Below are 10,785 nucleotides of genomic sequence, written 5' to 3'. Positions count from 1 at the left end.
CATGCCTCAGGGGGTGACCTTTTGGATGCTCACAGGAGGCAGGAAGAGAGCATGGTTAATGGAGAACAAGTCAGGATTCCAGTTTTCTCCTTGCAGTCATATAAGAGTGAAGTGAATGGGATTAGGGGTTAGGATTTCAGAAAGGGCCTGGACAGGCATCTCCAAGCTGAGTAGAGACTTATAGATAGCCTCAGGGGCAAGGCTGAGCTGAGACACTGGAATTTGGTGAGAGCTTGGTCTTCTCTTGGCAGCTCTGATATGGGGCTGCTTGATCTCCAACCACTATTTCTCCAGAGTCCAACACTGGATGACCAAAGCCCAATGGAGATTCGGTACCCAGAAGAGGGTGCTGGGCCTGGGATCTTCAGAACAGAGTTGGGAGACCAGCAGCAACCCAGTAAGTCACACTGGGATGGCTACCAGGGAGGGACAGGATGGAATCAGCAAAGGATGCTCTTCCTCCATCTCTTATACTCTTCTTGGGTCAGTGTGAGGATGAGGGATAGCTCATTCTTTACCCCCCACTTGATGCTTCCTGCTTCAGGACCAAGTGGGATCTGGACTTCAGAGACCAGAACCAGGCTCTATCCCTTGGGGGCAGGCTCCTGTTAGAACCTCAAGGTTGAGTAAAGCTTGCCAGCAGGAGGAGACAACCCAGACAGCTCTCTGCTTCCTTCATAGTCTCTCAGTCCCAACGCTGGTGCTGCCCACAACGTGGCTGTGTAATACTGGGAGCCCTGGGGCTGCTGGCTGGAGCAGGTGTTGCTTCGTGGCTCTTAGGTCAGTGCTGGGCCCTTCAGTCTGAAGAGGGGAGGAGGACAGGATCTGGGGGAAGCTTGGAGACAGAAGCAGGTGACAAACAGGCACTCTGTAGATGGATAGGCCTCTCTATCATCCATGCTGTGAAGACAGCTAGACAGGGAAGGGGTTACCTATGGAATGGAAGGTGTCAAGGGTCATAGAGGGAAAAGATTGGCCCTACAGACCTGTCACTGTGTGGATGATCCATTATTTTGGGTCAGGTGTCCCCCTCCCACAAGTAGAAATTGTTTTTAGTGCGAGTCAGACAGACAAATAGAAACATGGGATAGTCTGACAGATAGTCCTGTGCCCCTCTTACTGATTGTTTGGGGTCTGTCTATAGGCAATGTGTCTGACTGAGACTCTTTAGGAGGCAGGCCTACCCCTACTGCAGTACTGATTTGCTAGGCACGCTGAGCCTTTCTAGGGAATTTCCCTCCCCATTCCCAGTTTCTCTGTGACTTTCTCTGCACTTTCTCCAAGTATTGTATCTATGGCCGGCTGCCTCTCCATCCATCTCTGGGACATTGCAGGAGGAGGAGATGACTTTGAGCTGTCCAGGAGTGAGCAGTGAGGAGGAGCTCCTTCCATCTTTTCCCAAAACAGGTGGGCCATGTCATCAGAGCTACGGGAACCACTTCGCTCCTAGCTTAGGGCCCTTTACAGCTTCAGGGTGGAAACGAAGGCCCAGCAGATTGCTATTACCCATCTGTCTCTTCCTCTCCTGGAATGGGAGTTGTGACAAGGTCCTCCTAGCAGCCCTGAGCTCCAATTTAGGGTTTGCAGGCTTTCCTGAGGAGTGTCCTGATCTTTAGTTGGGGTGCAGTTAGGAGGCCAGGCCAGTAGAGAGGTGGAAGCTTGTTATTTGGGGTGGTGTGAGCTAGCAATGTGGGAGAAGAGGATCTAGTGCTAGGGGGTGGTCGTGTGTGAAGAGAACATCTAGGGACATCACTCCATGTTGTCTCCTGGCTGCCTCCACTGCCCTTTCTTCCAGGTAAGAGTTGGGGTTCACACAGTACAATGCTGCCTAAAGGCTGGATGTTAGAAAGAGTTACAGAAGTTAGATCAAGCCTGGGTTTTCTTATGTCTTTGCTAGATGCATGGCCTTGGGTACATTATTTCTTTGAGCTTCCATTTCTTTCTGTGCACAGTGAAAATGAAAATCATTTGCTGCATGCAGTTGTAATAATAACGGATACAAATATATAAAAGAAGCTTAGCTGTGAGCCTCTGTGTCTGTCATCTGGCCTGCCATGACAAAGCACTACACGGGGCAGGGTGTGTGTGTTTATTTTCTCATAGACTGGATGCTAGACGTCCAGTTACAAAGAGCCGTGACAGCTTGGTTGCTGGTGAGGGCTCTCCCTGGCTTCCCACAGTGTCCTCCAACAGTATCTTCTGTTTGCTGGGAAGTGGGGAGGGAAAGAATGAATGACCTGGTGTCTCCTACAAGGATGCGGGCCCACCTGGGCCCCATGACCTCATTTCAGCCTTAAGTGTCTAACATATCCAAGATGGCCTCTAACTCAGTATTCAAACCAAAGATGGGCTTGAATGCAGGATCCTCCTGCCTCTACCTCCAGAGTGTAGGGATTACAGGCACATCCCACCACACCCAGCGCTGGGAGTCAAACCCAGGGCCATGTGCATGCTAGGAGAGCAATCTGTCAATGAAGCTATAGAACAAGACCCTTTGTTTAATCTTCATTGTCTTATTCAAGGCTCTGTCTCCAAACACAGTTACACTGAGGGAAGGAGAGAGGGAGGGCTGGACAGGGAGGAAGGGGGAGGGAGGGAGGGAGGGAGAGAATCTGTAATAACAAAGGGGAAAAAGCAGTTTATAAATATTAGTTATTATTGTCATGATATTTGAATTCAGGAGACTTGGCTTATATCCTGGATTTATCCCTTGTTGATCTTATGGTCTTGGACAAGTTGCCTTTACTCTTGTGCCTCGATATCCCCTCTGTTGAGGGAGGTAACTGACCTCTTGTAGGACTGTTGTGCTTAAGAGTGTGGTAGAACACCCCTTGTGTGTGTGTGTGTGTGTGTGTGTGTGTGCGCTCTCTCTCTCTCTCTCTCTCTCTCTCGTGCTTGCCAGCACATGCGTGCCCAAGTATGTGCGCATCTGCCACTGAATGATTGTGGGGTGTCAGAGGACAGTTTGTTGGCTCTCTATCACGTGGGCTGTGTGTGAGGGGTCAGTCCAGCTTGTCAAGCTTGATGAAGAGGAGTGCTTTTATCTGCTGAGTCATCTCGCTTGCCTCAGAGCGCCTTTTAAAGCACATGGTCAAACCACGGAACTGAAATATCTACAAAAAGGTAGCTTATATTTTCAAAACTGACCAGGCACCCAGGGGAGCAGGGAAGCCAACCTGGGGTGACCTACGTGTCCAGGTCCTCTTGACTGGGCAGCAGGAGGGTTTTCACATGGGGGTTTTAGTATCTTTCAGAATAAATGGTGAGGATCTCCTGCTTGAAGTGCAAGTAAGAGCTCGGCCAGACTGGCTCCTGGTCTGCCATGAGGGCTGGAACCCTGCCCTGGGCATGCGCATCTGCCAGAGTCTAGGGCATATCAGGTAACAGCCAGACTTGCAGGGCTGGACGGCTTGTGGAGGGGACTGGAGTTGGGAATGCGTCTTCAGAAGTTGCCTTCATGCTCTGTCCCATTCACAATGCCGCCACGTGCCATGTCTGTCTCACACACAGTGTGGTTCTGATGCCCCCCCTCCACCACCGCCACCTCGCTTGTGCTACAGTTTGAAGCTGACTTCCTCCTGATTTCTCTTCCTCTGCCCAGGCTCACTCAACACAAGGCCGTGAATGTGTCCGACATCAAGCTCAACAGATCCCAGGAGTTTGCTCAGCTCTCGGCTAGACCAGGAGGCCTTGTAGAAGAGGCTTGGCAGCCCAGGTAGGGCTTCTGTGGGTCAGGTGAGCGGTGGGCAGTCTAGAAAGATCTTCCTGCTGGGGAGCCTGACAGTGAGGGCATGGGCAGAGAAGACCATTTCCCAGTCACAGGCAACAAACCCAGGTCACATGTGCTGATATATGGTATTTACCTTGCACATGAAATGCAAGTCTGGGTGTGTAGCTCAGATGCTGCAGAGAGCTTGCCTAGAACAAAGCCCTGGGTTCAATGCCTAGTACTAAATAAACTGTGGGGTGTTGTTGCTTAAATTCTAAGCAGGAGGTAGAGGCAGGGGTGTCAGCAAGATCTTCACAATAGAGTTTGAGGTCAGGAGACCTCAATAGAGTTGAGGGATACAGGAGACATATCTCAAAACAAACAAACAAACAAACAAACAAAACACAAACAGCCCAAAGATAAAGCTCAAACCACTCCCCTACAAGATTCTTAGTTCCTGGAACAGAATTCAGAATGGTCCTCTTACACCCTGTTGTAAAGTCTGATGGCTTTATGTTGTTATGACTAAATACACATCAGTGTGAAAGGCAATGTAAGGGAAGAAAGGCCTCTCTGCTTTACAACTGTAGATGGTTCAGCCAAAGATTGCTTGGCTCCCTGTGTTGGGTCAGAGCCTCCTGGTGACAGGAACTGTTGCAGGAGGAGACTGCTTCTGTGGACAGAAAAGGGAGGGTGCTGGGCTGCCTTATCCTAAGATATGATAACTCTCAAGGACACGCCTCCATTGACCTGCTTCCCCTTGGTAGGCTCTACCACTTAAAATCTCCAGAACTTCTAAAAACAGAGCCATGGGCTGAGGACCGTGCTCAGCCGGTGAATTGTTGGTGGGTCATTTTGTATTTGAACCGTAATTCACTTTTATGGGTAGGGGCACCTGAGGTTAAACAGCCTTATCCAAGTCAGTGTGAGCAATTTGGGGCCAGGCTCATGACACCAAGTCAGGGGACCCATGTGGCAATGCTTGGCTTGTACAGTTCTGCTGTCTCGGGAGAAACTCGAATGAGAGCATCTGAAAGGAAGAGACCCAAGCCTCTCACTACACCCTGGGCAGCGCAGGCTGGGCGGTGTTTGTCCCACTTAGGCTCCTTTCAACTGCCTGACGCCTCGGGCGTGGGGGTGGGGGGCAGGCCGAAGCCCCAGCTCCATTCTGAGGACTGCGCTGGAGGCTGAGTGACTCCAGCTGGCCCTTTTTCTTGGTGGGGTTTCCAGGTCCTCCAGGAGGGCAGAAGGGCTACAGGGTTAGGAAAGTGAGGCCAAGTGGTCCAGGGAGTGGGTTGCAGGATGGAAGAGATGGGAAAGGCAAGGCAAGAATGTCAGATCAAAAGGCAGTTGGGTTTTATGCTAAGGGCAGGAAGAGAACAAGAGCACGTCTATGCAGGCCCTGGATAAAGGGCCTGGGACAGGGAAGAGGCTGGGCCTGGAGGAAGCCTGGGGGGGGGCACTATTTTCATTCACAACTATTCATGGCCATTCATGAGCACCTGTTTACTCCAAGCGAGTGCATGGAAACAGCTGGGCTTTCATTTGTCAGTTCTCTATGCAAATACAGATTCTATCCAAGCAGATCTTCCAGGACTGTGAAGGCTTTCTGTTTTCCCTCTGGATGCTGTGGTGGACTGGGCAGGCTGCTGTCCTGGGAAGGGCCTGGTTGTTTGTGAAGGGTGGGAGAAAATGGTGGCACCTTAAGGTTGTGGGACTACAGGATGGCTTTAAGAACCATGGAGCTAGGCTGATGGTGGTGGCAAAGGCCTGTAACCCTAGCACTTGGGAAGCTGTAGCAAGGTCAGACCATCCTTAGCTGGGGAGCGAGTTTGGGGTCAGCCTGGGTTCCATGATATACCTTAAGAAAGTAGAGCAAAACTGTGAGGAACCCCCTAACCACTCCTCATACCCTTGGATATGTGAGGCCTTTATGTGGCACTGCCCAGCATCTTAGGAACACCCCTATTTTGCAGAGCTAACTGTCCTTCTGGCCGAATTGTTTCTCTCAAATGTTCTGGTGAGTCACATCCTGTGATCAGGAAGTTGGTGGTGAGAGGGAGGGAGTCGTCCAGTTCTCCCAAGTGTGGAAGAGCTGTATGGGGGCGGGTGGCTCGCTCGGTCGGGTTCCTGTGTGTGTGTGTGTGTGTGTGTGTGTGTATGTGCATGTGAGCTGGGTTGGGGTGTCCTTGCCTGTATGCTCATCTTTCTGCTGGGCTCCTGGCAGATACAACCTGCTTAAGTAGAGTCCTTTGACGTCTCTATCATGTGTCCCATCAGCCACTGATGGTCTCTCTACTTCACTACTGCCACTCTCCACTCTTCCTTCTGAAGAAGGATGCCTATAAGCGGCATTATTACTGGTTTCAAAGATGCAAACTCTATCAGCACCTGTAAGAGACTAAGGAGTGGGTAGTGCATTAGAGCCAAATGGTAAACATTGCACAGGGTTCCTTTACACACTTTCCCACACACCTGTCAGTTTATCAGTCCCTTCTCCAACCCATCGTGCCTGGACACTTTGACCTGTACAGTGGGACGGGCAGTAGAGCTCTATAGACCTCGTACACATGGTCCCTGCTCTCAGCAGGTACACAGGCTGAAGTAACCAATACAGTTATCTTCCTGTCCTCCTACTTATATATAAGAATAATAGAGGTGAGCTGTCTACCCGAGCCTTACGTCTGCACTTGGCACTTTTTCTTTCTATCCCAACCTTTTCTGTTTGCAGAGTGTGGGGCAAGGCCTCTGGCTTCTCGGATAGTTGGCGGTCAAACTGTGGCTTCTGGGCGCTGGCCCTGGCAAGCTAGCGTGATGCTTGGCTCCCGGCACACGTGTGGGGCCTCTGTGCTGGCACCACACTGGGTAGTGACTGCTGCCCACTGCATGTACAGGTGAGTCTTGGGGGTACATGGGGGGGTGAGTCATAGTCACCTTTCTGTTTGTCTCTTGGTATGTCCTGAATAAAATGTCTGTGTCCAGTTGTCTGTCTCTAGTAAGCGAGGGCAATGTTCTTGTTTAATGCCAAGTTCAGCTCTGCATCATTAGCAGCCATAACACAAAGGCTGGTTTCTTATGTTCCTCGCCCTCTATGTGCATATGCATGTTCCCTTGTATGTACACTTATATGCATGTGTGTGTGTGTGTGTGTGTGTGTGTGTTCCTGTGGGTATGGAGATGCACTCGAAGTCTAGGAGTTAATGTCAAGTGACTTCTTCAATTGCTTTCCACCTTATGCTTTTTAAGATTTACTTTATTTTAAATCATGTGTCTGTGTCTACATCTTTGTGTGTGTGTGTGTGTGGGTGTATTCCAGACCTCTCCAGGGATCTGCCTATCACTGCCTCCCTAGTGTTAGATTGCGGACATATACAACCGTGCCTGGCGTTTTATATGGGTGTTGGGGATCTGAACTCAGCTCCTCCCATTTGCATGGGGAAAGCACTTTGCTGACTGTCTTTCAGTCCAGCATCTGAGTCCTGCATGTCCAGTGTCTTGCCAGTCACTGGGGATAATATTAAGAAACATGATTTTTGCATTCCAGGAGCTCACAGGCTTGAGACAGTGGTCACTAATGGTTCCCCTAGGGAGTTCCCTCCACCCACCTCCTTACTTATATCCACCTTCCCTTCCCCCTTCCTCCCTGGGCTCAGTAGATTTCTATGTGCAGTTTCAGGCTGTCCCGCCTATCCAGCTGGCGGGTTCATGCAGGGCTGGTCAGCCATGGTGCTGTCCGACAACACCAGGGAACTATGGTGGAGAAGATCATTCCCCACCCTTTGTACAGTGCCCAGAACCATGACTATGATGTGGCTCTCCTGCAGCTCCGGACACCAATCAACTTCTCAGGTGAGGCTCTGGCCTTGGAGTGAGCAGGCCAGGTGCAGTGGTGTCTAAGGCACAGAGACTGATGGGAGGAGAGGTGAGCTGACTCCTAAGGCTTCCTGTAGCTTTGCAGATCTTACAGCCCATCAGTTCATGGAATGATACTGTGGGTGTGTGCATTCTCCTGAGATGGAATTGAAAACACACTTACAAGGCTCTTTGGAGAACAAAGATTCAGGCCTTTGTCATAGTGGGGCTGCAGGTGGCATTTGCCTTGAGATCCCACACAGAACTTTATTTGTACCTTTGCCACCAAGAGCTGACTCCCCTCTTGTTCCCAGGCTGGACCCAAGTCCAGCCACGTTGTGATACATTACAAAAAAAAAGTGATTTCTTATTTATTTAAATCTTCCCCCCACCCCCGAAACTGCATAACAACTGTGATGAGGAAATCACATACAGACAAGAACACTGACATTTAGAAAAGAATAAATAGACCCCTGAGTCAAGGGCCAGGGCTCCTCTTGCCTCAGTACCTGCCCAACAAGGGTCTCCCTGCAACCTTCTCAAGAAACACACAAGTTGATAGAAACACACACATGTGTATGCACTCATAGCCCCAAACACACACATTTATGAATTCACACACAGCAGATCTGTGATTTGAAAACAAGATAGTCTTAAAATTCTAGATTGGGAGACTTCTGTAGAAGTTGAGGAGCCGGAGCCTTCTAGTTAGATGAGAGATTGACAGCAACAGGAGGGGTATGGTCCAGCACCAAATGCAATCTTTCTCCTTGATACAGTTACAAGGAAGTGTGTCTATGTTGTGGAATGTCAACGTACGACTTAAACTCATATTTGGTTCCACTCATAGAATATGTCACAAACTTCTGGCAGTATAGTCCCAAGAAGGGTTGGTTATTCTGCAGGAGAAGACCCATTCTGCACAAATGGGTTGTGCTAGAAATTTGGTATACAGAGCCAGAAGAATTTCTGTCCTTCCTCTATTCCCCAGGTTGGGGCAGGGCAGCGAACCCACTGCCCACCTCTAGGGGTTACCATACCGTTGCCCCCTCCCCAAGCTGGTACATTGTTCAACCTATTTCTCTGTCTAGTAAGCTTGGTGGTAGTGGCTAGGTCCCGGGACTGTTGAGAGCGGACGAGGAGGGTCTTCACTCAGGCTCTGCAGGAGAGAAGCCTAGCCTGTGCCGGGACCAGAACTATCTACTTCTTCACAGACACTGTGGGCGCTGTGTGTTTGCCAGCCAAGGAACAGCACTTTCCACGAGGGTCGCAGTGCTGGGTGTCTGGCTGGGGCCACACCGACCCCAGCCATAGTGAGTGAGCTCCCAGGGCCCTCAGTATAAAGCGGGGAGGGAGAGGCATCTTCTAAACAGCAGACTTTCCCCTCCCCTGGTCACCTGACAATGGTACCACTTTTCCTCCCTTGGGGACTCTTGAGTACTCCCTTGCCTGGGTATTCCTATGGAGAGCAACCACTAAACATTTCCCTCAGCCTAGGCCCTTTCACTGTCCTGCTTCTGGTCCCAGGAGCATCATGACCTCAGCATTTGGTAGACCGCATCTTCCTCTTGGTCTCCTCATTCCCAGCTGTGAGTCTGGAAGAATCTTGTACTTTGGCCCAGGCCCATAGCCCTGCCCAATCTTCCTTCTTTGGGTCTTTGTGTCCTGAGGAGCTATGTTTCTTCTCTTTCTTGATGTTCCGCCTTTTTAGCCTGGCTTGATACCCTGCAGCTTTTCTCTGTGTCTCCCACAGCTCATAGCTCAGATACCCTGCAGGACACAATGGTACCCCTGCTCAGCACCCACCTCTGCAACAGTTCATGCATGTACAGTGGGGCACTTACACACCGCATGTTGTGTGCTGGCTACCTGGACGGAAGGGCAGATGCATGTCAGGTGCGGCTGGTAGTGGAGGGAGGACTGGGGACCTGCTGTGGTGGAAGGATGGGACAGAAGTCTTGAGGCAGCTTGGCCCCCTGCTTAGTGCTCATGGATTGGGGAAGCCAGACTATTTAGGGACTTCATACTACAGTGTTAGGGAAGGTGAAGCCAGCAGGTCTATAGAAAGTAGGAGCCTCTCTCTCCTCCAGGAGAATTCATTCCCCATGGTAGGCTGGTGTTGCTCTACCAGGCAGGTCTGATTTTTGTTTCTTTGTGTCTCCACACCTGGATTTCTCAGGGAGACAGCGGGGGACCCCTGGTATGTCCCAGTGGTGACACGTGGCACCTTGTAGGGGTGGTCAGCTGGGGTCGTGGCTGTGCAGAGCCCAATCACCCAGGTGTCTATGCCAAGGTAACAGAGTTCCTGGACTGGATCCATGACACTGTGCGGGTGAGTATGGAGCAGGAGAGCAGCCCCAGTTTCTGAAAGACCTGCCCGAGGACACTGGGGACCTTATGAGGGCTGGAAATGGGGCTAGGGACTGTTCACCAGAAAGGGAGGAGAAGGAAAGGACACTTATAACACAAACCTACCAGATTTCTAGTAATTTAAACACTAGCTGGGAAAGGATAAACTGAGTCTGGGACCTAGATCTGCCTTTTGGGGGTGTCCTTTGGCAAGTCCTTACTCTTGGTAAGCCCATGATTTCTCGTCATAACCATCCTGGCTGTGTTTTACTCTTTGGTGGGGATTAGAAGAGAACTCGTTCTGAGTCTGGCTAGGTTTGGAGTAGGTGTCCGCAGTGTTAACTGCTCTATCATCTACTCCAACATCATTTACCCATGGCCTCTGAAGTAGATACCAGCAGCTGCATTTCATACTTACAGAGAGAGCTCAGGACTTAGCAGTTAAAGTCTTGCATGACTCTCAGGTTGCATCCGTTTAGCGAGAGGACCAAGTGTGACAGTGCATATCAAAGCATAGTATTTGGTTGGGCAGATGGCAAGGTGGGTAAAGTACTTGTCATATAAGTGTACAGAGTTTGAAACCCCAGAACTCATGGAAAGCTGGGGTGGGTCTTAGGAGGGTATAGTATGTATATGTACTCCTAAGCAAGATGGGAGGCAGAGACAGAAGGATAGTTTGAGTCTCACAGGCTGTTGCCTGGTGTACTAGCAAGAAGAGAATATGTCTCAGATGGGTGAATGGTGCAGACTAACATGGAGCTTGTCCTCTGACTTTCACATGTGCACCCATAATTCCCCCATTCCCCCACCAAAGAAAGGGTTGAAAAAGTACGATATTTGTATTAAGTAGTCTCTCACAAGCTACAATATAGTGG

The 10,785-nt window shown here is 50.2% G+C and overlaps 1 protein-coding gene across 1 annotated transcript; it reads left to right on the top strand.

Annotated features, from left to right (window-relative positions):
• The first annotated feature begins 300 nt into the window (after nt 1–300).
• Nucleotides 301–9,929, top strand: Tmprss5 (transmembrane serine protease 5). The gene is made up of 11 exons (XM_052189357.1): nt 301–397; nt 682–780; nt 1,285–1,407; nt 3,245–3,380; nt 3,602–3,715; nt 5,686–5,729; nt 6,441–6,603; nt 7,380–7,558; nt 8,776–8,874; nt 9,315–9,457; nt 9,741–9,929. Exons 1-11 carry the CDS (start codon nt 322–324, stop codon nt 9,927–9,929), a joined length of 1,365 nt encoding a protein of 454 aa, XP_052045317.1. The 5' UTR covers nt 301–321.
• The last annotated feature ends 856 nt before the right edge of the window (nt 9,930–10,785 follow it).

Source organism: Apodemus sylvaticus, chromosome 7 (genome assembly GCF_947179515.1).
Source record: "Apodemus sylvaticus chromosome 7, mApoSyl1.1, whole genome shotgun sequence".
NCBI lineage: Eukaryota > Metazoa > Chordata > Mammalia > Rodentia > Muridae > Apodemus > Apodemus sylvaticus.
This window is presented reverse-complemented; position numbering and strand designations above follow the sequence as displayed.